The sequence below is a fragment of the Camelus dromedarius genome, chromosome 1 (genome assembly GCF_036321535.1).
Source record: "Camelus dromedarius isolate mCamDro1 chromosome 1, mCamDro1.pat, whole genome shotgun sequence".
Lineage (NCBI taxonomy): Eukaryota > Metazoa > Chordata > Mammalia > Artiodactyla > Camelidae > Camelus > Camelus dromedarius.
In genome coordinates, this window is record NC_087436.1 from 22,030,550 (window position 1) to 22,056,664 (window position 26,115).

General features: G+C 38.8%; 1 protein-coding gene across 9 annotated transcripts in view; it reads left to right on the plus strand.

Annotated features, from left to right (window-relative positions):
- Window positions 1–26,115, plus strand: part of INPP4B (inositol polyphosphate-4-phosphatase type II B) — a 661,544-nt gene that overhangs the window by 357,126 nt on the left and 278,303 nt on the right. For all 9 annotated transcript variants that reach the window (XR_010383803.1, XM_064493334.1, XM_064493318.1 and 6 more), the window contains exons 6-7: window positions 1,017–1,135; window positions 3,176–3,292. Coding sequence is in view for 8 of the 9 variants with exons in the window: in XM_064493334.1 (XP_064349404.1) it covers window positions 1,017–1,135; window positions 3,176–3,292 (236 nt within the window). In the remaining variant the exon portion in view is untranslated. The remainder of the gene's footprint in view (window positions 1–1,016; window positions 1,136–3,175; window positions 3,293–26,115) is intronic.

Sequence of the window (26,115 nt, forward strand, 5' to 3'; positions counted from 1 at the left end):
GCACACTCTCACCATGAATCCAGGACCCAGGACTACTTCTTAGTTCCTCTGTCACAGCTCCAGCCTGCCCCCAGCCACCAGCTCAGCCTAGCTTGAACCCTGCCCCTCGCCCCCTAGTGAGGACACTTTGCATTATTCTCAGGGATCCAAATGCAGGTAGTAAAATTACAATTTCAAAGCCAGGTGGGGAAACACAGCCAGAGGAGATGTGAGACTTGCTGAACAGGATTTTTTTTTTCTTTCCCAACTGTGGGAATGATATGTGAGAGGGGAAAATATTCAGGTAAATATGGTATGGGGAGGAGTGTCTGTAATACGAGCCTGGTATCTCAAGGGAAAGTCCTTAGTTTTGTGCCCCCCCCCCCCCGCCCCACGCAAGAATTAACCCATCCTTTCTCTATAGTTCTCCCTCCCAGACTTTGCTGGAATCCCAGACTGAGGAAGCTTTTAACCCTTTCTCCTCCTCCTCCTCTGCCCCTTGCCTGGGGCTAGCGTAGCCTCCCTTCCCAGTTTCTGTCCCTGTGCAGGACTGTAGGAGGCCAGCTCTAGTGAACAGATAGGTAAAGATGAAGTGTGCATTCCAACGTTTGACCTAATCCAGCCAGTGTCAATAAGGAGCAGCGTAATCTTTTCCCGGATGAGGCCCAACTCAGTTTACTTAGTCTAGGAGTGTGAATTAAAGCCCAGGCTTTGATGACTAATTAAAGTCCCTCAAGTCCCTGAGCTGTGTGTGCATAATCACGCATTAGAACTGGGATCCCAGGGCAGTCGAGACTTGCAAGAGCTGCAAATGTGGCCAGTGGAAATGAATTCTCAAGTCAGCTCCGTAACACGTGACTTCCTATTTCTGTAAGTTACTTCCAAGAGACTTCCTCTGTAAAGTCAGCCCCGAGTCCCAGAAGATTTCCATTCAGCACTGTAGCTAAGCTGACTTCCAGCCCGGGGCAGAAGTTTTCCCTGAGACCTGGTGTTAGTTTCTTTCTTTTTTTTTTTTCTCTTTCCTTTGCCATTGCCAGCATGCAAGGATCTCGTGGCTCCTGTCCGTGATCGGAAGCTGAATACACTGGTGCAGATCTCAGTAATCCACCCCGCGGAGCAGGGTCTGACAAGATACTCCAGCACGGAGATTGTGGAGGTGAGTGTGCTGTGTGCCGGCTGACTCTCGCGCTCTCTCTCAGTTGCTCTCTGAATTTGAGCACATGGGCTGAAATAAGTTAGATCATGGCCTGCAGCTATGCTCGGTCACTGTCCTCTGTCATTTAGGAAAACACACCTGAGGTTACTGAGCGTGCATTTGTAACTTACCAGAATAAACAAACGGGGGAAGAACTTGCCTTTTTATAAAAGACCTTATTTTTCTTTAGTAAATAGAAGGAAAATCTCCACTTTGAATCTTTGAGTAGAGTACTAAATAGAGAAAAAAATATATATAAATTTTAAATTAAATGGAATGAATATTTCTTTGGGGAAAAAAAGAAAGTTGTAAAGTACCCAGAGAAGTTTTAAACCTGTTAAAAGTGTTTTTGCCCATTTCATTTTTTCCTGTGTTCTCCAAACTGACTGTGGAAACTTGATAATCTCTGCTGTCCTTTTCTTTTTCAAAGAAAAACATGTCTTTTTAAAGTATGATGTTTTTCAAAGAAAGGTAGATGATTCATTTGAGCAACTGTAACGTTTCTAGGCAAGAGGTGTAAATATTACTCATCCCGATGAGAGATTTCCTATTTACATTTATTGTTACTAATATAACATCCAAAATGTGTCGGGAGGAAACTTGTATTATTGTGTTGGATCAGATTCAAAAGAGGAAGTGTTTCCCTTTTGATTATTTTGTTCTCATCTTGCATATTTCACAGCCCCAGTGAATGAGATACTTATTTGAACATCTGGAACCAAAGAAAGTGTACTCTAAACCCCTGAAGCTTTGCGTTTCTTAGACTTGGGAGCCCTGAAAGAGAAGTTTCTCTGCAAGAGCCTGAATTGCCTACCCCCAGACCACGATTGCTCAGTGCAGTTGGTGGAATAAATGATTCAGACTAAACACCACTCATTTCTCTAATGGGAATGACCCAGATCCTGCGCAGGGCCCTGAATCGGCCCCTGGGATACTTCAGATTCCAGTGCTGGTCTAATTAGTAGTTACTGCTGTGGTTGAATAAACAAAAATAGTTTTATTCACTTGTAGGAAACTTAACTAAAAATTGGAAAATTGTTCACTTATATGATAATTATTTCCAGGTATTATTCCAACTTACTTATTTGAAACATTAAAGAAATTATTTTGACATGCTTATTTGAACATGTATAGCTGTCGTCGACTGTTTCATTCACTGCCTGTTCCAAAGTGTCTAACACAGGGCTGAACACAAGGTAGTATTTGTTGAATAAAAGGAAGAAAGAATGAGTGACTAAATGAATAACTTTGGCTTCCAGAAACTTCCATAGACAACTGGTTTACAGAACTCTAGCAGACATCTCTGTGATATTCAGCAATATATGTATTCAAATATAGATACAAAATTTAATGTTGGATGGCAGCTCTCTAAAAATTAATTCTGAGGCATTGAAATACCCTGTGCACTGCATCCTGAGCTAGTAATCCCATAGCCCCAAATCCATCATATTTAGTTTCCTTCATTAGTTTTCAAATCAGTCTGAGAAAAAAAAAAAAAATAGCAGAACATCTGAAAACAAATGGATGCTATCAGAGCATGACTTTCAACTGAATCATTACAGAAGGGAAATAAATGGACAGTCTAAGATTACCTAATGCTTCTTTATGAGAAAATAGCTTCCTTTTAATTTGATCAGTCGATATCTTAGGTTATTTGCACCAATCACAGGTTAGATCCATTCAGTGTGTTCTAAGCGGACTGACCACTGACCCTAAAGAAGGGCTCTGGGTATAATGAAAATAAATTGTTTTTCAAGATTTTTAGCTGCCCTGACAATGATACAGGGCTTTACCAGCAGCAGCTCTATCAGTACTTTGGGGACCTGGGCCATGTTGTTCCCCATGGGCATCATTTGACAATTCAGATCTCTCTTCTCATAGAACTATTTCCTAGAAAAACAAACAGACCCAGACACTTTCTGCATTCTCATGTGTCACTGCCTGCTGCCGACTGCGGTGGCTGCCTTATTGAATCAAAGTTGTCTGCTTGTGCCGTTACAGGGAACAAGAGACCCACTGTTCTTAACTGGCGTCACATTCCCATCTGAGTATCCCATCTATGAGGAGACCAAAATAAAACTAACAGTCTATGATGTCAAGGATAAATCTCACGACACCGTAAGTACTTGCACTTCCTTCTTTCTTTGGGAAAAGAAATCAATAGGCTTTTCCAAACCATCGCGGATTTGGTATAACTGGCATTTTTCAAAGAGGGTCTTTGTACTGTGTTTATGCTTGTCTTATGTTTACAGTTTGCTGGGTTTTTTTTTTTTTTTTTTTTTTTTTTTCAAATTCGTGTGGCTTAGTACCAAGTTGGCAAATTGGTTAGGAGCAAAAGCTTTCAGAACAGATTTCCCTCTTTTTCAGGAAGGCTGGCTTGATGTGCTGGTTTACATTTTTGCTGTTGTTGCTGTAAGGAGTTGCTGAAAGAGTAACATTGTGGGCAGAAAGCAAGTGGAGGAGACTAAATAATGTTTCAAAATTTTCTAGATATTGTCATTATTCTAAAATGGGATTGATAACGTACTCTGCTTTCACAATTTGTTCTTTTACAATTTATTCATACTGAATAAGAGAAACTCCCTCTGTTCTTCTGATGTTCGTGGCATCAAAGCAAACAGAGGAGGTAACTGGCAGCACCAGGCAGGAGCTTTAATTAGCCTCTTCACCAGAAGCTTATGTCCAGTCCTGATGGTCTTCTGTCCTAGGTTCTTCAGTTTTCCTACAGGGTCTGACTTTTCCTCCTTGAATCGGTGGATTCAGGTGAAACTGTTAGGTACCCTGGCACTGTCTCTGGAGACCACTCTGAAAATCCCTGAACAGGAGAGAATGCCTTTGGCAGGTGTTGAGAAGGGGATGGTTTCAAGGGTGCCCTCTTTAAATCTCTCCCATAACGTGCATTTTTGTCTGTTTACAAGGTGGGGGGCGGGGGAGCTATGGGCACGTGGATGGTCCACAGAGCAGTATAACCCAGGAAACACTTTGAGGGCAGTAAGCCAGGAGGCTCCAGGGGAATTCTGGTTGAAGCTAAGAGGTGCTGCTGGGCCCGGAGAGTCACATATACCTGGTCAAGGGGAAATGCAACTCTGGACTCTACACTCACTAGGCATCTCTGTCTTGCTTGTGATTCTTTCTTTCCTTTCCACTCTTTACCATAAAGTATATAACATAAGTGAATGGTGGGGATATTTAATAAAGAGAAAAATATTCTATATTGAAAGAATTTCTACTCCTCTTAGCTCCAGAAAAGTTCATTTCCTTAAAATTGCAGAAGAAATGCCCAATTGCATGCACAGTACATACGTGGAAGAGAACCAGCGATGGGGTCTGGTAGACTTGTGGAGAGGGTGGACTGTCTGGTTCCTGTCCCACGTGCTGGCTTTGTGGCTCTGGGACAGTTGCTCCTTAGCTCCTCTGTTTCTTAACTGATACTCACCTGGTGGGGTTGTTGTAAGGACTAAATAAGTGAATCTGTGTAAAATAGTTAGAAGACTAATAGCTACAGATTAATTAAGAGCAAGGTTATTCTTGTAGTTATTGTTTTGGCTGCTGCCTTGTGGCCCCTCATCAATGGTAAAAATCAAATAAAGTGTAACCAAAGTCTTTTTCCGTATTTATTAACTGTTTTTTTCTCAAGTAATCCTACATTTGTCATTTCTGGCTTCTTTGTAGAAAAGGGGGAGATAAAAATACTTCAAGAGACAAATATTGAGGTTGAAACTGGCAACCACAAAAAAGATTTGCTTGTGAGTTTTGTTTTCACCTTTCCATGAATGTTCCTTGATTTTTGAAGTGATATGGAAAAGGAGTGGACTGTGCTTGGGAGATCTGGACCAAAGACTATGCACAAAGCCTACAGCATAGCTTTTTTTTTTTTTTTTTTTTTTTAATTCTACCAAGGAGAGAAATGGGGAAAAATCATAGAATTGGGGGAAAGGGAGATATTTTGCAAATGAATGGTGGGAGGAGGTGACACAACTGCAGAGAAGTAAGAAGCTGAGAAGTGATCAGGGTGACAGAGAAAGTAAAGCAGAAACTATGGGATTTTCTGTTTTTCCAAGCACATGATCAAATTCAGTGCTCCCAGTGGTCCCAAGGCATAGACAGGACAGAGAATATGGAAGGGACAGAGTTATGGAAACACTACACTGCAGAATGAACTCTTCTTAAGCTTATTAAGTCCTCAGAAATATCAGAGTTAGAAATATTAAGTACCAAAGGTGTTTCTGTCCCCTTCAGTCTGCCTCGTTTACAGTGCACGTGTACATTGATGCTTTAGGGATACATAATTAGCTTACTCATTAATTATGCTTTTTGTTGGCTCCTGTTTTGGAAACTCATTGATTAGAGTCTTTTAAAGACTTTCTTCCTTAATCTAGAGGTGTTATCACATAAAAGTATTGAAGGAACTGGAATCCCCGCTGTGAAATCAGACTTGTGAAATTTGAACATACTTAAGAAATGCAACCAGCTTTCATTTACTGAGTACTGTTAATTAAAGCATAACCTCTTCCTTAAAATAACTAACAATTAGCTCTGGTGATGGAAGTGTAAATAGAAACACAGTGCATTAATATGCTAATAGTCCCCATGGATGTGCAGTCTTTATTCTGGCGCCTTTTCTTTCTTTTTCTTTTTCTTTTTTCTTTTTTTTGGTGCAGAGGTGGATGCAGAAGTAGGGGAGGCAGCGAGGGATTTTAAAGTACAGTTTATAATTATGGGCACTTAAGAAACTAAATACTTTAAGATCATAATACCTTGAAGGATTAAGAAATGAGATTATGAATATTTATGTGTTTTGGAAAATCAACAAATTACGTGCATGTATTTAAGAGCAGTTTAAGTATTTGATCCTAGTAAACCATGATCATATTAGGACAGAACAATGAGATGTTCTGTGCTGGCTGAATACAAATTAATGAGGTCAGCTGACTGAGTTCCTGACATCTTGTTCGACTGAGTTTCTTATTACTTGGAATTAACCAGATGAATGTGTTATTTTTCCATCTCATTTTTGTTTGCATACATATTAATATTGAAAGTTTTTTATAGAGATATGATAACCTTTCATCTGTGTCCTTGATGTGGGGCTATTGTCCAACTCCCTGTTCTTGTACTCCCCTGAACAACTGAACCTAAGATTATCTTTCTTAATAACTTCAGCAGAAATGCAATTAATCATTGTAACAAATAAGAAGAATCTGTGGATTTGGAATGACTATTGTTCCCTCCCTCTACATCCTTCACCCCTTCGGATTCATTGCAGTGCATCTTCCGCTGTGGCAGATGGATAGATGATGCTTGGCTGGTAGGGAGACAGGGAATGCCCTGGGGTGAGGGGGTGGGGGTGAGAGGGTCATTCTTAGAATTAAAGTGACATTTTTGTTATTTTCCTCACCATGAGGAAATGGCCTGTTTTCTCAGAATGGGCTGTTCTAACATCCAGCTGTTTGGTGGAGTCCTCAGAGATTGGAATTGAAGCCCATGGTTTGAATATGAGAGCCCAGGTTCTAACAGTGATGTCGATGTCTCCTGGATAGATGCTGGTTGTCCGCTCTATTTTAAAACTCTTAGAAACTGAAACAGCATAGACGAAAGTGTTTTTTTAGCACTTCATTTTCAATGTTCAGCCCTAGGGGATCAAGCTGGGAATCTGAGTCTTTCATATGTTACAGTGAAAACTCAGAGGAAGGAGGAATTTGTGAATGAAAAGAGCATCCCCATCAAAACTTTCTTCTCTCTTTCTTCTTCCTCTCAAGCAGCACAGTGTTTGGGAAGGTCCTGAACAAGGTTCTCTCAGTACCCAGCTGAGGGCCACCATAAATCTACAAAGACATGAGTAGGTCACAAAACTGTTTTTGCCCATGATAGAAACTTAAATTTCTGATATATTTTGCAGGAGGGCACATTGATCTCAGTCCTTTTGCTTTGGGGTTTAAATGTTTGCTGTATCCCCAGATTGTTAGATTTTTAGCTTACAGGACAGAGTCCCATGTCCAATAGACAATGAACATTTCTCATCTGAGGATATATATCCTAAGACATTTATTTTTACTGCCAATAACTAGCAACTGTCCATTTATACCTTTTGGAAAAAGTGATCTTATCTAGGTTGGGTGTAAATTTATTCTATTATGTGTGTTATATGTCTAAGGAAGTTTGGTTCTTGTACAATTCCCTAGGCAGAATTACCCAGTTAAGTTTTTATATTTTTCAGTGGAAAACCATTTTCTATTTAGTATACTCTGACTTGGCTTGATTTCAGCATTGACTTCTTAGATGTTTAAGTCTAACTACACCTGTTGAGATAAAAATTCTGTGGCTAGCCTTCCTCTTGACCTGAAAGATATGGTGCACTGGATAAGGAAAAAGAAATTAAAATTGTTGATCACTAAGTATATACCAAGCACTATGTCTAATTACTAGTTTCTTTCTTAATCCTCATAAAAATTCTTTGAGGGAAGTATCATTATGTCCATTTTAAAGATGAAGAAATTGGGATTCTGAAAACTTAGGTCAAGTCAAAGATAGTTTATTTTTCCCTGCTACACTATGGCACATACGCAGTTGATAGGATTTCTCTCCTTTTCGTTCCCACAATGTGATATTTCTCCTTCAACTGATACTTTTAAAACATTCTTCATTTGGAGCCTAAAAATTGAGAAAAAATTTTCAGTATTCAAATACAGGAAAAAAACCCTCACATCTAAACATTTTAAGCACTTAAATATATGCAACAAACTACAGGTGTCTGAAAAATTTTTATAATGAAGTGGCCAGCTACTCTTCATGAAAAAATAGTTGTTATTGACTATTGTGAAATGGCTAGATTTATGTCTCATACTTTGGCCTTATTTTTCCCTTTTCTTTTCTGTGTGCTACATGGTCCTCTCAACCTGTTCATTCTCTCAGCCTTAGTCTTTTGAATGAACATACAGAAGTAGTTCAGGGTCTAACATGTTGCTGCCCTTCATAAATCACTTCTTGTCCTTCCTACCCTTGATAAGTCATATATATTTACAAAGAGCGTATTTATATTTCATTGGGGTATAATTGACATAACAATAAAATGGACAGATCTTAAGTGTTCAGTGTGATGGGTCCGACAACGTATGTGGCCATGTGGCCTCTATGCAAGGCAAGATGTAAAACATTTCCATCATTCCAGAAGGTTCTGGTGTGTCTGTCTGCAGTCAGTTGCCACCCCCCCCACCCCGAGGCAATTGCTTTATCATATCTACTGATGTAGATTTGTTGTGCTTGTTAAAAAGTTTGTGTGATTGAAATCACATAGCACGTGCTCCCTTGTATCTGGTGTCTTTTGCTCAACATATGTTTTTGAGATTCATTCATATTGTGTGGTGATTCAATTACTGAATGGTATTCTGTTGTAGTGATATGCTACAATTTGTTTATCCAGTCTCTTATTGATGGACACTTAATTGTTTCCAGATTTTAACAATGAGTAAGTCTCAACATTTGAATACAAGTATTTGTGTGAAATTGTGCCTTTATTTTGGAGGGGTAAATACTGAGGAGTATAATAGTTATGTCATAGGTCAGGTACATGCTTAACTTTTCTGGCAACTGTCCTTCAAAGTTATTGTACAGCTTTAGTCTCCTGTTCTTCGTAACGCATGAGCATTCCAGTTACTCCACCAACAATGATACTGTCAGTCTTTTCCATTTAACATTCTAGTGGGTATGAAGTGGTATCTCACTGTGGTCTTAATTTTCATTTTCCTGATAACTAATTATGTCGAGCACCTTTTCCTGTGCTTATTGGCTACTTATCTTTTTGTGTGTGTGAAGTGTCTGTTCAAGTCTTTGCCTGTTTAAAAAAATTGATTTTCTTTTTATTGTTGATTTCTAAGAATTCTTCATATTTTGTGGATACTGGGTACAAGTGCTTTTGATGAATATATATGTGTGTGTGTGTGTGTGTGTGTGTGTGTGTGTGTTTAAGTCTTTGGCTTGCCTAATAATTTCCATAATGATGTATTTTGTTGATCAGAAATTTAAATTTTAAAATTTTAAATATTAAGTCCAGTTTATCAGTTTTTTTTCCTTCAGTTAGTGCTCTTGTACCCTAAGAAATCTCCCTAACCTCAGGCCACGAGAGTATTCTCCAGTGATTTTCTCCAAAATATTTTATAGTTCTAGCCTTTACATTTTTGTAATGAGGTAGGGATCAAAGTTATTTTCTCCTATGTAGATACCTAGTTATTCCAGCATCATTTGTTAAAAAATACTTTTTTCTCTAGTGAATTTAGTTGATGCCTTGACTGGAATATCAGTGTCTCCTGTGAATATATTTCTGGATGCTCTGTTTTGTTCCATTGATCTATTTGTCTAGCTTCATGACAATAACATGATTATTGCTGCTCCATAATAAATCCTGAAATCTGTAGTTTAAATCCTTTATCTTTACCAGCTTCTTCTTTTAATTGAGGTTGTTGTTTTTGGTTTTTACCAATTCTAAAGCCTTTTGTCTTTCCATATATATTTTAGAATAACTTGTGAATTACATTAAAAAAAAAACCTGTTGGGATTTTGGATTAGAATTGTATTGAATCTATAGATTAATTTGGAGAGATGGACATCTTAATGATATTGTTGAGTCTCTTGTTCTATAGATATGGGATGTGTATCATTCCATTTATTTAGGTCTTTAAACTTTTATCAGCAATGTATTTATGCTCAGTATACAAATCATAATGTATTTTAGACTTATTTCTAGGTATATGATTTTTTTATACTGATATACAAAGTGTTTTTTTTAAATAAAGTTTTTAATTTAATTATTGCTTGCTAATAGGTAGAGATATAATCATTTCTGTTTACTGACTTTGTATCCAAGGTGGCAGTCTTGCTAAATTCAATTCTAAAGGGTATTTTTATAGATTCCATTAAGTTTTGTAAAATACACAATTATGTTATCTAATGAAAGATTTATGTTTCCCTTTCCAGTCATTGTGCATTTATATTTCTGTATTGCACTGGCTAGGTAGGACCTTTAGTGCAGTATTGATAGAAGTGGTAACAGTGGAAATCCTGATTTGTTCCCAAATTTAAGGGAAAAGTGTTCAATATCTCACCATTAAGTATGATCTTAACTGTAGGTTTTTCATAGATGCCTTTTATCAGATTGAGGAATTTCTGTTTTATCTATAATTTTCTATGTTTTTTTTTTTGTTTTTTTTTTTTTTTTACTGTGAATGGTGTTGAATTGAGTCAGAATTCATTAGGTTTCTTTTGTTTTTGGTATGTATTGAGACATTAAAATGTTTTTCTTATGTATTCTGTTAATGTAGTGAATTACCTCAATATATTTCTGTATATTAAACAAATCTTAGATTCCTGGAGCAGTTTTCCTTTTTCAGACTCACTGCCCTCCCACCTCTTTCCCAAGCTTCAGCCTAGTGCCTGGGGAGCCAACCTCTGCTCTTCTGCTCTTGCCTTAGAGAAAGCCCTGTGCACCTAAGCAGTGACTCCTCTGCCCTCTTGCACCCATCCTTCGTTGGGATACCCTCCTGCATGATGTGAAGTCCATGGGAAAAAGTGGAGGGACGGGTGAGAGACTCAGGCTGTGTCTAGGGTTCCTTGGGATTCAGATCTCTCACTCCTGGTCACACGTGCTCATTGAAAGTTCATTACAAGTTCATCTGGTTTCTCTGGAAGGTCTTCCTGCTGCTCAGGAAAGGATGACATCAGCTCTGGGCATTTCTTCCTCTAGGAAGGGTCTGTCAGTGTCTGGATGTCATTTCATTTTGGTTTATTTCCACTCTCAGTTTTCTGATGGGTTTAACAAAAGCTGTGATCTGGTGGTGTATGTAGCTGACTTCTCAGTGTAACAATGGGAGTGACAGTCTCTTGCGACTTTTTACATCTTAACTAGAAGCGGAAGTGCTAGTTATTTGATTTCTGTATATCTGCATTTCCAGCTCTCTCTTTAATTTCCCCTTCTCTGTAGTTTACGTAACAAGTGCATTACATTCTGTGCTGCTCTTTGCATCGTTTTTAACTTTTCTCTCTCTTCCAGTTCTTTCTTGGTGCTGCTTTCATCAGCACATGCACAGTACTTGTTCTTCATCATCTGTTCAGAGATTTGGTTTTTCTGTTGTTGTTTTTGTTTGGATTCCCACAATTGAAAAAAGGATACTCATCCATACCGCCTCACTTTCCACAAGAAAATGCTGTTTGCATGGAGAAAGACTGGCTCTTTGGCAATAAAATAAGAACATGAATTTATTCATGAAGCAAAACAAGTTTCTTAGAAGTTTTTTCTGGGCTGTAGTGGAGTGGCTGTTTGACCCTGAGCGGCCACGTCCTTGTTTTATGGATATCAGCAGAACTGTAGTTTTAGTCTTTTCACCCTTGACTGTTTTCAAATGTGTGAGTTTTGGAAACATTGTCTAACCTAGATAAAGGACAAAACAACAATACCTGGAATTAATTTGCTTTTTTTCCAATTAAAGTAGAAATGATTAGTTAAGGCCATTTCCCATTCTCTTTCCAAAACTGGGCAACTGAGTCAGGGGAGGGTAGAGTGCGTGCTTCTGGGGTGCACGAGGTCCTGGGTTCAATCCATTGAAAAAAATAATGAATAAATAAATAAATAAGTAAACTTAATGACCCCCCCCCAAAAAAAGACAACCAAACTGGGCAACTGTATTCATGTTAATCATAAACATAGAGAAGAATGATCAACATTGTGTTTCCTCCTGGAATGCTGAGATTGGTGGATTAGTAATCCTTCTAATATAAAGAGTTCTTTCAAGTTTAGAAGTAGGATCAAAAAATTAAGCAAAGTTATTTGAAGAGGCAGACCTCAGAAAAAATAAATCCAAATGACCAAGAAATACAAAACTTCTAACTGTATTTTCTTGGAAACACAAAATTAAAATAGCAATGTGGTCATCAACTTTGGCTAATAAACTGGCAAAAATTTAAAGACCATTGCTGTCCTTAGAATTCTGACTGAATGTAAAATTTTACAGCTAAAAAAAGAAAAAGACAACGATCTGCCAGCATCTATTAAAATGGAAATTATATATTTTGATTTAACAGTGTTACTCTTAGTTGTCCACCTCATAGATGTAAAACCACCAGTACTTTAAAATAATAGTGAAAAATTAGAAACAGAGTGAGTGCCTATCTGTAGGGGAATGTGTGAATAAACTCTGGTGTGTCCAAATTAGGGGTATTATGAAGCTTTAGAAAAGACAGATTAATTAATTGGCACTCCACATGCAGACTTGGAATAAGATCCACAAGGTATTGCAGGCTTGAGAAAAGCAAGATATGAAAACGGTGTGTAATAAGAACCCCACTTTTTGAAAATGAACAATGGAAAATGCCTTTATATATGTGTGGGTACTGTGTTTATAGCTAAGCAATATATAGTTGCATATGACTGCTGTGAGAACATAAAGAAATAAATGCAGCGGATGGAACAGGAGAGGAGAGGAGTAGATAATGAGGAGAAAGAGAAAGAAAAGAAAATGAGAGTGTGAAATAATAATATAAAAACAGTCCTGCTAATGGAGTTGCTGAAAGACTTCCTCATTTTTAATAAAACAGAATAAATGCAACTTAGAAAGGAAAATGTCCTTTATATTACTTCCCTTCCCTACAACATACTTTGTCCTGAGAGAAGTGTCACTTCTGCATCCTGAAGATTCCATGTGGGAGGGAACTGCCGGGACCAAGTGGCCGCCTGGAGGAATGCTGGGGTGGGCACGGGGGATGTGGGGGGCCTGCTGTTGGGGACCCTCGGTAGGGAATGAAGACAGCCGCTGAAAACATCACCGAGGGCAGTCAGAGTGGAAGAGGAAGAAAATGACGATCATTTGCATTACTTGAAGCCCTGGGAACTCCCTGAAATAACTTGGGGAACTCGTAGGGGACTCTTGGCTCCGCATTTGAGAGTGGGAGCTCCATCTTCTCATGCTGTTACAGTCAGCGAACTGAATCATGAATTCGTGCTTCCAAGTAGATCTCGGAGCATGTATTTATGTATTTATTTTACCTGCTAACATCAGTCCGATGATCTGATAACTGACCACTGGGATGTGTGAGTCTAACTTGGACCCTGAACTGAGAGAGAGTTTATTTCTGCTTCGGCTGACTTCCCTCTGTCTGAGCTATTTACCTCATTCTGATGGTTTGCAAGCATTCCCCAGTTGCTCCCATTTGTCCAGGGGCTTAGGCTGTGAGCGCCTGGCTGGCCAGCTCTGTCCCGTTCTTGCAGCCGCCTTCTCGGCACAGCTGTAAGTGCAGGTGGGAGCTTAGCGAACACTCCATCCTATGGGGGTGAGCCCTGAACAGCCCGACGTGGGCACTGAGGACACGGTTCTTGTATCGACTTCCCATTCCTGCTTGGTTTTACAAAGCTGGAATGTGATATGTGGCCGAAACATCTCTTCTGGTTAGAAAAGGAGCAGAAACGACTGATGTGGAAGGTTAGTCTGCTTCAGCTCCGAATAGCTTTTAATCACCTTAAGTTGATACACCCTGCACAGCAAGAACAGGGGGGAATTCTAAAGAAACATAGGCTTTCCTTAGTCATTTGAACGGAATGATAATTACAGCTAGGTTCAAGCTGGTATTTAAATTCATGAGAAAAGTATTTTTAAACATACTGAGAAAAGTCACTAGTATATACCAAGGCAGAAGGTGATGCCCCATTCTGAAAAAATGTTAAGAGCCATCTGTTTCCACATCACAAAGATTTTCTTCTCATGTTGCTGTGAGCCGGGTGACTCAGGTTTCAGGGCAGTAAGTCAAGCTCTCTTTTAAGATGTGCTCCCTGAGGATGGAGCTAAATGCTGAGGTGGCAGCCGTTCCTTATCGCACATCCTAAGATATTCAGAGTGTGAATTCACAGAGAGATTGGTCTTTCATACAAACTTGGGTAATAGTTTTTAACAGAGAGAGAGAGAGAGTGAGAGAGCATGAGCATGAGCAGATTTTGGAAGGCGCTACAGAGATTCGTGTAATCAGAAGGGGTCTGTAAGGATATTTAACCTTTTAAATAATACCCTGATCTTTTTTAAACTGCTATTTTGGTTTTTTAAAAAAGGCACCGATCGTTACATTAGCATGGTGGAATGTGGGAAAGCAGTTTCCCAAGAAAATCTTAATTGGCTAGCATTTAAGTACAAACAGGAGCTCAGCCACCTCACCCCTACCTGCCCCCACTCTGGGAATCAGGAGCGTATGTTATGGGTGCCACGTTTGCTTTTCATTCCTGGGTTTAAATTGAGGCATAGTGAAATGTGCATAGCAGCTTGCTCTGGCTTCCGAACAACAGAGACGATGGCCTCAAATGAGAAACTCTAGACATGTGCTTGTGTATTCATATCTACCTGTGTAACAGTTTTAAATATGAGTATGTAAACAGTCATATTCACAGATTTGTATATATGTGTACATTAGGTAAAGCCCTAAACTTTAGATTCTAGGATTAGATTCATTGGTTGCCAAACAAGGCCAAAAATATGCTTAGGGCAATGTCAGGATGCAGAGAGATGGTCTTCTACCTGTGAAGAGAACCTTTTCAGTTAGTGCAGGCTTGAAGGCAGAGGCATATCTGTCAGATTCTGTTTTACTGTCTTCCCCATCCGGCTGTCCCCAGCACACACATGTAATAGTTGCCTTCCCTTGTGATTAACTTCTCTGACTCTGAACTTGCAGTCTAAACAAGTATCTGAGAAAGGACGATACCTAACTGGAGGTGAATGATTATAACAGATCATAGGAGGCATTTGAAAACCATACCAATAGATGCTAAAACAGGGTTTCTGAATGCCATCATGGGAAAAGCAGGTTCACATAGTTTTGGAAGCAAGTGTAGCAAGAACATTTTCAAACTTGGGAATCAAGGATACGAGTCTTTTTCCCCACAAGGGGTCCCTTCCCAATCGGGATGCCACATTGAGGCCAAAGAATGTCGGTTTAGAATCAGAAGCTCTCATCTCAGATCTGCTACATAGTTATGTGGCTTCGAACAAGCTACCTGTTTTTGGTTTCCCTGGCTCTGAAATGGACACCATAATACCTGATCTGTCCACTGCTTGAAAGGAAAACAGGCTAACACGTGTAAAAGTGCCCTGGAAATGAAACACGCAACAGAAATGTAGGCATCCTCATCATTTCCTGCAGGTGTCCTCCTTGTTCCCGGGGTGTTCTTTCCCGAAGGACATGGGGGTATTTCCAGGACAAAGGATTAGTGTTTTCGTGGTATCTGGCTCCTCAGGGTTGACCATGTTTCCAGTGAGTTGATCGGCCTGGGTATCCCGTCTGTGTTCTCGTGAGGTGATGTGTGGCTGGCCGCTGAGCCTGTGCTGGTGCACGGAGCTGTTTCAGTTTGAAACATATGAACAGCAATGAATAAGAACCAATTTCCTCCGTTTTTATTTTAGTATTTTAGTAACCCGATACTCTGTATTCTGATACTGCAATATTCATTTCCCGAGTGTTTCTTTCCAAAAGGGGAGAAAAACTGCAAAAGATGATTGCAAGACATGTCCCCGCTTTTCACTGTAAGAGTCATTTTGATACCTGATTCTCATCTTCTGCCCTGGGTTGCAAACGACGTTGTGTCTATGGGTCTGTCTTCTGAAACCACACATGGGAAAGAATAAGAGAGGGGAAAAAACCCTCTTCTTTAAGATTCACTTTTGCAATCGTGCTTATGCTTGATGGGCTGACCAGTGAGTCACCCTGTACCTCCTTTTCACTATTCCAGCACTGAGTCATCATCCAGTTTGATTTTTGAGACATCATTCGAACTGCCCCAGATGAAAGGCTTATATAGGATATTTCTGACCTTGAATATAGTAGATAGTAAAAGCGGAGAATAAAGAAGTCTTTTCTATCTTCCTTGCCACCTTACTTTGCTTTCTTTCTCAAGATATTTGTTAGACAAAAGAAGCAGAATGTTTCTTCTCTCATCTGACCTCATGAAATTCATGAGTACTTAACTAGATGAGATTGTTTGAAGGAGACTCTGAGACCATAGTCACCTAAAAGTTGTGAAAAAACTTTTTTTTTGGCTTTTCTTCTGTGAGGCAAATGGCTTCACCAATTAGACTGTCAGAAACACCAAAGATAAAATAGAAGAAAAGGCTTAAGAGTTATTAGTTGATTAAACATCAGACCAGAGTACGAGTGATGGTATTGGGTGGCAGATTAAAGGAGAGGATTAACTTGCCCTATGGCTGTGCATGTCACTTCACCTGTTACAGCAGTGCTAATTCTATTTGGGACAGCACAGAAAAAAAAAAAAAAAGAACAAATAAATGACATAAAACTTCAATAATTACAAAGAACTTGTATATACAGTATTATAATTGATCCTTATAGGGATCCTGTTGTGTCAGGGAGCTGGAAGGTAAATTTAAATCATTTGTTCAAGGTTGTATTAAAATGTCAACCAGAATCTAAGTCTTCTGATACTGAATCCATTGGACTGTAGGAGGTTTTTCAGGAACAGTAAGTTTCCTAACTATTAATAATTTGATTTGATGATGACTTTCAATCAATCCACTGTGGAAGGTAACCACACTTGTAAATGTGGTTAAGAACTTCTTCTTACGTTGACCTCCAGTAAGGGAAAGAGGAAGAATTTATGTTGTGAAGGCTCTGTGAATATCCAGAGTAACTGCCTTGGATAATGCATCTCTCATGGGGTCAGCGTATCTGAGTTAGGTGCTAACACACTCTGATGACTCTTCCATTGTTCGTTTCAGTTTGGATAAGCCTACCTTGGGTTGCCACATAATACCTATGGCTACGTTAGTGTTATTTGGTGCCTGTCTCAGGTTAGCTGAGTTACAGCATGTGAGACTTCAGTATCAATGAACTGACATCCAGGAGGTGCTAAGCCATGTTGTGAGATGATCATGAGATCTTATTCCAGGATGCTGATAATGTCAAGATAAAAATAGTCAAGTGCGGAGAAGAGCTTATGTCTTAGTGCTGCTTCCTCTAATTGGAAATTCCTAGAGATTATTTGCTCTGCCATGTTTAGTCATGTCACAGTTTATTAATTCACTTAAATATTTAAACTTATCCTGTAAAATGTTGGCTTTATTAAGAAAACATAAAGATATGACAAATGGACAAGCTTCTTTATATCAATTTGATTTTTGTTACCATGAGTTTGACATGCAGAGGGGATATTCCTGTAGAAATATCTAAGCAGTTATTTGGAAATGGGTGCATGGAATTAGGGGAGAGTGACAAGATTTATATTGTGTAGAAACATCTGTCTAATGGTAGATTAAAATTGTTTTGTATTTTTTCCTACACAGCAGAGGGGAAGGGGTGTACTATCTGATTTTGTTCCAGTTCCTCAGGAAAGTAAACTTGTCCCAGACTGTTCTTGTGTCTTATGACTAGAATTGTGTCCCACAGTTACCAATAATAGCACAGAAAATTGATAAAACAAGTCTCTGTTCTTTTAAACCTTCTTTATTGGAATCTGCAAAAAAGAAGCAAGTTGGAAATGACTTTTGAATTAGGCAAGTAACCACAGTATTTGGAATAGAGATTTAGAAGGCATCCTTACAGAAGTGATCTTTGAAAATGAGAGAATCAAGAAAGAAAAATTGGAGAAAATGATCAAAGTCAGAACCTTGGGAAATAGGGACATGTGGAGAATGAGAGATGATCAGGTTTCAGTGAAAGATGAAGAGCAACCTTACGCCCATTAGGATGGCTCCTGTCAAAAACCCAGAAAACAAAAGGGTTATTTCCTCATGGCTCGGATGTGGAGAAATTGGAACCCTTGTGCACTATTGGGGGAAATGCAAAATGGGTACAACTACTATGGAAAACAGTATGGAGATTCCTCAAAAAATTAAAAATAGAATTACTGTATGACCCCACAATCCCACTTCTGGGTGTATATCCAAAAAGCTGAAATCAGGACCCCAGAGATACACACACACCCATTCAAAGCAGCACTATTCGCAATAGCTGAGAGGTGAAAACAACCCAAATGTCTATCAATGGAGGAATGGATTAAAAATATGTGGTATATACAGACAATAGAATATTCAGCATTGAAAAGGAAGGAAATACTATTACATGCTGTAACCAGGTGAACCTTGATGATATTATACTATTTGAAATAAGCCAATCACAAACAGACAAATACTGTATGATCTCATATTTAAAGTAATCAAATTCATAGAAACAGAAAGTAGAGTGGTGGTTACCAAGGGCTGGGGAGAAGGGGAAAGGGAAGTTGTCATTTAACGAGTATAGAGTTTCAGTTTTACAAGGTGAAAAACTTTTGGAGATCTGTTTCACAACAATATGGATATACTTAACACTACTGAATTGTCTACTTAAACATGGCTAAGATGATAAATTATATGTTATGTGCTTCTTCCATAATTAAAAAAAAAAAAAAAAACGACCTCAGATTTCTGCTTTGGTAGGTTTAGGCTTGGGCCTGAAAAGTTGAATTTCTATCACGTTCCAAGTAGTGCTATTATCGGTGGCCCACTGATCATACTTTGGGTATCACTGCTCTACCATGAGACTTACCACTCAATACCACAAGCCTCTGTTTATAGGCTAGCTCTCCTTCAGACTGTGAGCTCTTGGAACAGGTACCGTCTGATTCATCTTTGCATCCCCAGTTTCTAACCCATTGTTTTTTCCTGAAAAATTTGTGTTGAAGAAAAAAAAGATAGAAATGAAAAAGATTTAAAAACAGTAAGAAAAAAAAAAAAAAGAAGAAGAAGAAGGGAGCCAGATAGTGCAGTGTCCTAGAAGCCACATTAGGGGAAAATTTTCAGATGGAGATGAAGGTCAGTGTTGCCTGGCTCTACAGAGATATCAAGGAAGGTGAAGAAAGATGACTGGATTTAGTGAATGGGAGGGCACTAGCCTTTCAGAAAATAGATGTTGAGGAGATTACTAGAGTTCAAGGGATTAAGGAATAGGTGAGGGGATGAGATTGCAAATACTGGGTAGCAAAAAGAAGTAAGAGGAAAGGAATGTGAGTGAACACACAGCAAGGTTTTAGTTTAGGGTAAGTTAGGGTAAGTTTGAACACATTTGTCGAGGAGATCTGGGCCACTCAAGCAAACTGCAGGAGGCCCTAGGAGTTCTGGGGTAGCGGGTAGTAGGGGTCCCAGGACAGAGAGATGGAGATTTCTTGATAACTAGTCTTAACTTTACTAGAAATTCTTTATTCATTATTATTATTTTTAATTATAAAGTTTCTTCTGCAGCAGTATTTATGTTACAGTCCCTTCCTTGAATTGATTTACCAAGTGAGAAGTAATGAAATAGTGGGCTTGAACCTATCCCATTTGGGTAATAAGAGGAAGTAACAGTTATTTTTATGATGTGTTTGGAGTTTCTGTTGGGAAAGAATCATTGTGTTATGTGAAGGTTACCAGTAATATGACTTCCTTAAGAAACATGAAGAGAAGTATTACCTAATCATTTCTCAATTAACTAGTTTGACAAGCTCCAGGAATCCATAGTGATTATGAGAAAAGAAAATCATGGGGAAGAATGAGAGAAAGAATATACATGTATATGAAATTACATTCAGTTATGGCTTATATGCTCCCTTCCCATAGCATCTCAAAAATAATGCAAGATGGAAAGAAAGCACTTTTTTCTTTTTGGGGGGTGTTTCTTCTTTACATCTTCCAAAATGTTTACCCAAGCGGGTTTTGCTAAGAAATCCAGATCGCTGAAAATAAATTATAAGGGAAATTTTTTTCGAACAATAGTCTCTGAGATTATGATTAAGATGGTGAGCTGGGTTCATCTGAACAGGGGTTTATTTCCAGGTACTGACACTTAGGAATTCTGTGAGCGTGGGCCAGTTACTTTATCTCTCTGGGCCTCAGTTCATTCAGCAATGAAATGACAATAGGAGTAAATATTACAGAGGGCGGTTTTAAGGACAAAATGATATGACTGGTGTAAGTCTCCTAGTGTAGTGCCTGACCTGTGTTAGCTCCTCAGTGCATGCTGGCTGGTGTTACTGTGGCCTCAAAATGATGATGATGGTGATGATGATGACGACGATGACGGTGACGGTGATGGTGACGATGGTGATATTTGTCTGTATTTTAGCACCACAATTAACTGTGGAAATTCTTCATTTTAGAAAATTTTTTGTTTGTTTTGCTTTAACAGTAACTGCAGAAAGGCTCTCAATTGGGAATGTGATAAAACCTAGTGCTTCCTAACTGACTTTCTACATATTTATGTTTAAAGGAGTGTCAGTGAACATGCAGAAAGGTCTTATTTATATTGTAAATGGGTAACCGTCATCATCCTTGTCATTAACAACAGCAACATCTTAATAGCACTGCTCTGTATCACACACCGTTCTCTAGGCTTTACATATTTGATCATTTAAGAGTCACAAAATACTAAGAGATAGATTCTATGAATATGGTCCCTATTTTCCAGATGAAAAAATTGAGACTCAGAGAGGTACAAAACTCTTAAGTAGAAAATGTTTGGCCATAAACCAGGACACTTTAGCTCCAGGGTCTTTGTGCTAATTAATCACTGCATTTTAAATGACCATAAATAACATGGTAAATAATACTTATTGTCTAGATACCTATTACATTTCACCACAAGAGTGTTTTTACTTGTATAGTTTAGGTCTCAAAGGGAGAAATTCTAGCAATTTCACTAAAATGTATTTTTCTCTAAGTGCTTGAGATTTATGATCTTAGGATTTCAACACCTTAAAAGGTCAAATGCTGTTACTCAATTCATCTCCTCAAACACTTTCTGCTTTATGAAAGGGCACCAATCCATTCAGTATGGATGCAGAAGGAGAATTTATGGCACATACAGGTCTGGGCTCTTCAATCAGAGTTCTTTCCACTATGCTGTGTAACATAGAGTCAGATTTTCAAAATAGTAATTGTTAGAGCCTGCAGCTATTTGAGACTGGCCCCTGTTTTGGCCAAGGAAAGAAATGATTCAGTTTAAAACCTTCTATATTTCAAGTCCAGAAGGAGACTTCATGCCCTTATATTTATTTATTTACTTGTAGGTAGATACTGAGGGTAAGACTTGGTTCAGGTCCGATATCGGGGTAAAATCTACTTAAACCATCATATGAGATACTATTTGTGATGATACCAAGGCAGCAGGGGTAAAGATCCTCAGGCGTTCAGTTCCGATACGCGAAAACTGAGCTAAAACTCCTTCCTGGAGAAGACACACTTGCTGATGAGAGGAATGGGAAAGATGTCATCAGCCTTACTTACTTGTTCTCTGGGATGTGTCAGGTGCTCAGTCAGGTACACAGTGCTACCAAGTGTCAGAAGTCAGACTGGAAAGGAAGTCAGGGCTTGGGAAGGGAAACCTACCTATCATTGAAACACCTGCCGTCCTCCATTGCAGAATCCAATCCAAGTGGTATTTGCTGTCTGTATTTTTTTTTAATCTTTACTTTTCTTCAATGTACAGCATTGTGTTATGTAGATATAAGGCTTGGATATCTTTTATCAAGAACTACTTTTATCAAGGTGATTTATTTTTAAGGAAAATCTCAAAGAGATTTAGAACTCTACACAACCTCCACAGGGACTCATTGTGCAGAGGTTGGTGTGCTTCGTGAGAGTGGGGCATTTTTCAGTGCATACTGCTGAACAGTGTCCCAGCCTGGTGATTGACTATTATGAAGGCATTTATTTTTATCTAGAACATGGACATTGGGGATGAACGGACTTGGATTTGAATATTGGCCGTTTGTGAAGACCTTGAGGATTTAACCCTCATTTAACCAGGTTTTCTCATTTCTAAAAGGAGGTGTAAATAAGAAAATGAATATAAACTGCAATATTGGCTAAATAATCAATTCTACTCCTACTGGCATATCAGTATGTTCTGTCAGAGGTTTTATAGGCATGGGGCCGAAGCCAAGCCAATGAGACATTACCTGATCTTTCAGGATTTTGTTTTTCCTGGAAACATTGGAGGAGGAAGCCCTCCTTCTTAGCCAGTAAGATGATGTTCTCAGCACCCTTGTTGTTTCTTGGGAAGAATCTGTCTGAGAACAAGGGGGAAAAAATCAGACCCCCAAGAGTTCAAATGATACTCAGCACCACGTTCTAGGTCTGCCTGAACAAGTATCACTCCTGGGGACTCTAAGGCAGCTGACAAATTCCAACATCCCCTGCTTTTCTTTCTCCTTTTTTCCTCTTTCCTTCTTTCCTTGTTGTTGGCCCCTCCTCCTCTGCCTCATCCTCTCTCACCATCACTGTAAGAAACATCCGAGCTCCTTAGCTTCTCTCCTTGAAGTGATGCAGGCTTATTATCTCAGCAGTGTCTTCTTTCACTCCCCCTCACTCACCTGGAATCCTGATTTTCCCCCAAAGGCTTATTTTTCTTGGGTGATTGGACGTCCTGTCATGTCTGTGTTCCTCTGCAGTCTCTTTTCCCTTTCATCAATCACTTATCTGTCTGCTGTTTCCTGTGCAGCTTCTTTGGGAAGCCTCTCTTGACGTCTTTTTCCCTGAATTTAGGTCACTGTTTTCTCTGATCACCATAACAGTTTGTACAAACATACATTCCACCAATTGCTTGGGTAGTTTGAACATTTTGTTTTTTTACATGCCTAGATCATATGCTTTTGACTTACAGGTAGTATCTTTAGCCACTCTGTAGCCCCACTGCCTTTCAGATTATATGGTTTTTGAATGAACAAGTAAACATGTACAACTTTCATTTTCATAAGTGGTTCTATGGTATGTAGGCATCAGTTATTATTATACAGAACACAAAGGAAAAAGACAATAATTACTAATGTTACATGACTGACCAAGGGCATAGGGATGTCATTGTCCAAAATTTTGAATATTGGAAAAGAAAGGAATTATTATTTGGTTTTGGAGAAACTGCATTTAAATTGATAATGGCACTACTGAAAATAGCAGAATTTAACTCAGTGTGAGATTGATAACATTCATTGATAAGCAATAAGATAAAGAGGAGAATCATCATTTGACACCAAACCGTTTATTTTTATGCTATATGACTCTTATGTTATAGTGTTACTTGGAAGATGTATGAGAAATTAGCTGCTTTCCTTCCAGAAGCAAGAACAGTGACCTTTGTTTTAAAGAGTTATTTGGTATCTGTAAGTTCTAGGGAGTTGTGTGCTAAGGAAAGTTCACTCCTCCACCTTTAATTTACTTGAACCAAGGTAGGCAAAATCATGCAAACTATTAACCATACAAGAACTACTGAGCTCTCATTTCTGAATAGAGATGGAAATAACTAAGGAGAGAAGGATATAATGCAGTCAAATTCAACCACCCTTCATGACTGCAATATGCACCTATACATATATATATAAATAAACTAATCTAAAATGTTAATCAATAAAAAGATGTAGAATATTCATTTTAGAGAAGCAAATTAGAAGAAATCCAAATATAGATAATTCTATTTTATAATAAAAACATTATATTCCTTCTTGGGCTGTCATGTGATACAAGAATAAATTAACACCATTTGTTGAAGCTGAGACCAGGGACCTTGGCAGAAACATGGTCTGAACAGTATTTTCTCACAAAATTCAAAAGATTCAAAAGAAGGGGTTGGTTGTGGGAAGTTATTAGGCACTCAATCAGCATTTTCCCTGGGAGAAAACATGAAAATGAAGATTATTGCATTAACCAGTGTGGTGTTAGTTTAAGGGTGTTTCCAAAGTATTTTTAAAATTTAATTCACATTCTGCATCCCAGCCATTGCACTCCCCTGAATTAAGAACTCCAGGTAGTCTGTCAGTACTTTTCAGATAACAGGGTTTTGAATGACCGTCTCCCACAGCACAGGGCTGCTGTCAGGATTGAGGGTGCTATCTGTACATTAAGTGAAAAATCAACAAAAGTCTTTTCTACCCCAGACCTTCTTAACTGATCCCAGGGAATATTCTTTTTGCTTCTAAATATGCTTATATGGTGTCTATTACCATTGTAAATTACCAGCTTATTCACAGCTCTTAATGAAATTGTGCTGAACTAATTATTAGACCTTGTTAATTATGAAGGCCTCCAATATAATGGGCCAGTTAACATTTGAAGTTTGTTGAAGTTTCTACAGTGATTTCTATTTAGATTGAATGATCTAAAAAATAGAATTTTGTCTTATTTTCATGCACCTAGATTTCATTTGTAACCAATACTAAGATATCAGGGTAATTATGTTTTTGCGTCTCCCTTTTATTTCCTTTGACATACACATGTTATCTCCAGAGAATCAAGCCTCAAGACATAAACTGATGCAGCCAAACAGCCATAATGATCAAAATCCCCACCAGATTCCTGGAAGAATAGCCTGTGTTCCTTGTTTCTATGACATAGAGGGGCAGCCAGTTACTCAGAGAGAAGTCCTAGAGCATGTTCTTTGTTATCATTATCTCCTTATTCATGAGACCAGCCATGACCTTGCTCATCACCCTTTGGCAAAAGCCTTCACCCTTTTCCTTTACATTTAAAAACACAGTCCCTGTCATGAATGGAGTCACAAAAAATAAGGAGAAAAAAAACTAACTAAAGAAGAAAATTACAGATATCAACTCCAAGGAATTCAATGATATCACAAAAGCCAAGAATTATTGAGAAGAGTCTGTTCATGGCCTTGTTAATAATCAAGAAAACTTCTCAGGCCTTCAGTGAAACAGCTCTCAACATTTCATCCCCTCCACCAAATCTTCATTAATGGAGCTGTGATGATGTAAATATTTGGGGTAAATCCTTCCATGCTTCAAATGCAACTCTCATGACTCACTCTCACTTCCCTAATCCTAAATCCATTTAATCCTTGTGTGTCCTTAATGTAAGTATCTCACTGAATCTGAATTATGTATTTGCTAGCTCTCCTTATTTTCTTCCCTGTGTTTCCTGAATTACCAAAGGTGTATACAATAATGTCAGTTAGGTGCCTAACGTGAGACAGAGTTGTTCTCTTAAAACAAGGAAAGATGGAGCTGAGGATCTCAGCACTGAATTAGGAAAAAGAATCTGCCTCCTGTACCGAAGTTGAGATCTATGTATCCTGTTCCAAGCAGCACCAGGCAGAAGGAAGCTCATATTGTTTGGCACCTTTTTCTTTAATTTACAGGTTAGTCATGTGGACTCTCAATGTCAGCTTATCAGATGCTTGAAGGACCACAGTATTTTAATACAGTATTTGAAATCTCTAAGTTTTTCTATATTAAGCGTCATATCTTATTTCGTTATCAGAACAGGCTTCTGAAGCCTCGAACTATCAATTAAGCAAAGTCTGGTTTACCCTATTCTAAACTCTATATTAACAGAGGGTTTTCCTGTTTAATGTGCCTCCACCTGTCCTGCTCCACAGCCGTTCTTCTCCCCGCTTTTCCGCCCTGCTCTGGCCTCTCACATTTCAAGACCTGAGCTTTCTTGCTTTCAGCTTTACCAAGAGTCTAAATGCGAGGTCTTGCCGGAGATCAGGGCATGAGGGAGAGAGAAATCTGACAATTTACAGCCCTCGTTCCCATTCCTCAGCCTTGCTCAGGTTCTGAAATTCTCTGCTTTCCTCTCCTGCCACAGCTCCTGTCCAGTCCTGCAGAACTATTCCAGGCTCCATCGCTCAGCAGGTCCCCAGCAAATGTGGCCCCTCCCCTCTTGCTTCCCACTAGTGGTGTTGAGGACCGACCGCTGTGGCTACATTCCCTGATGCTTCCCTAGCCGGCCCTTCTTACATTCCTGACCCTCCTGTGACTCTATAAACAGTCCTTTCCTTTAATCCTCTTCAGTTAAACAATTTTGAGTGCACCACCTGTTTCTTCCTGAGCCCTGATCGATGCAGGAAATACAACTTGCTTTAGGCAGGAAATACATTGTTTATTATATAGCATTTTGCTGATGGTGAAACCCTCAAACTGTAGGACATTTACATTT